This window comes from Orycteropus afer, unplaced genomic scaffold (assembly GCF_000298275.1).
Source record: "Orycteropus afer afer isolate SDZICR_OR568_19922 unplaced genomic scaffold, OryAfe1.0 scaffold00622, whole genome shotgun sequence".
Lineage (NCBI taxonomy): Eukaryota > Metazoa > Chordata > Mammalia > Tubulidentata > Orycteropodidae > Orycteropus > Orycteropus afer.
This window is the reverse complement of record NW_006922209.1, coordinates 259,538-260,150: the sequence shown is the minus strand read 5'-3', so window position 1 is coordinate 260,150 and position 613 is coordinate 259,538. Positions and strand designations below refer to the sequence as shown.

General features: G+C 42.7%; 1 protein-coding gene across 1 annotated transcript in view; it reads left to right on the top strand.

Moving 5' to 3' along the window:
• Positions 1-399: 399 nt before the first annotated feature.
• MS4A5 (membrane spanning 4-domains A5) overlaps positions 400-613 on the top strand; it is an 8,872-nt gene continuing 8,658 nt past the window's right edge. The window contains exon 1 of the mRNA XM_007956443.1: positions 400-552. Within this exon, the coding sequence (XP_007954634.1) occupies positions 400-552 (153 nt within the window). The remainder of the gene's footprint in view (positions 553-613) is intronic.

Genomic DNA, 613 nt, shown 5'->3' with positions numbered 1-613 from the left:
AAAAAAAGCTAAATAAATCTTCACATATACTCATTCATTTTGGAAATAAAATGTCTTCACAGGTCGCTTAGTCCAACCTGGTCATCATACATGTGGGGAAGCTGAAACCAAGAAAGAGTGATGTGACTTGCCCAAGGTAACACAGGGAGTTTCTTGTTGAAGCAGGATTATTGATCAGGACTCAGCCTTCCAGACCTGAGCCTTCAACCCTCTAACCTTCTTGGGATCTTGGCCCATCCTTACATTCCATGACTCTGTGACACTACGGTTCTATAATTCCAAGACAAAGCACAGCAATGCCGGTGCTCCAAGCAGTCTTGGCACAGGAGAAGAACATGGTGTAGACCGAAATACCAACCAAATAATTTTCTGTCAGTTCAAAATACCAACTGCACCATCATGGATTCAAACACTACACACAGTCCTGTGCTCCTGGTGTTTCCTCCAGAAATTGCTGTTCCCAAACTGCAGCAAACGGGCCCAGTACTCACACCCTATGTGCCTAGAAATCTCTTGTCAAAAATACTTGCTTCGAAACTGAAAATCTTTGGGGTAAGTAAGACTTATGTCAGTGTGTACTATACTGAGGAGGAAACAGGATATGGAAAAACAT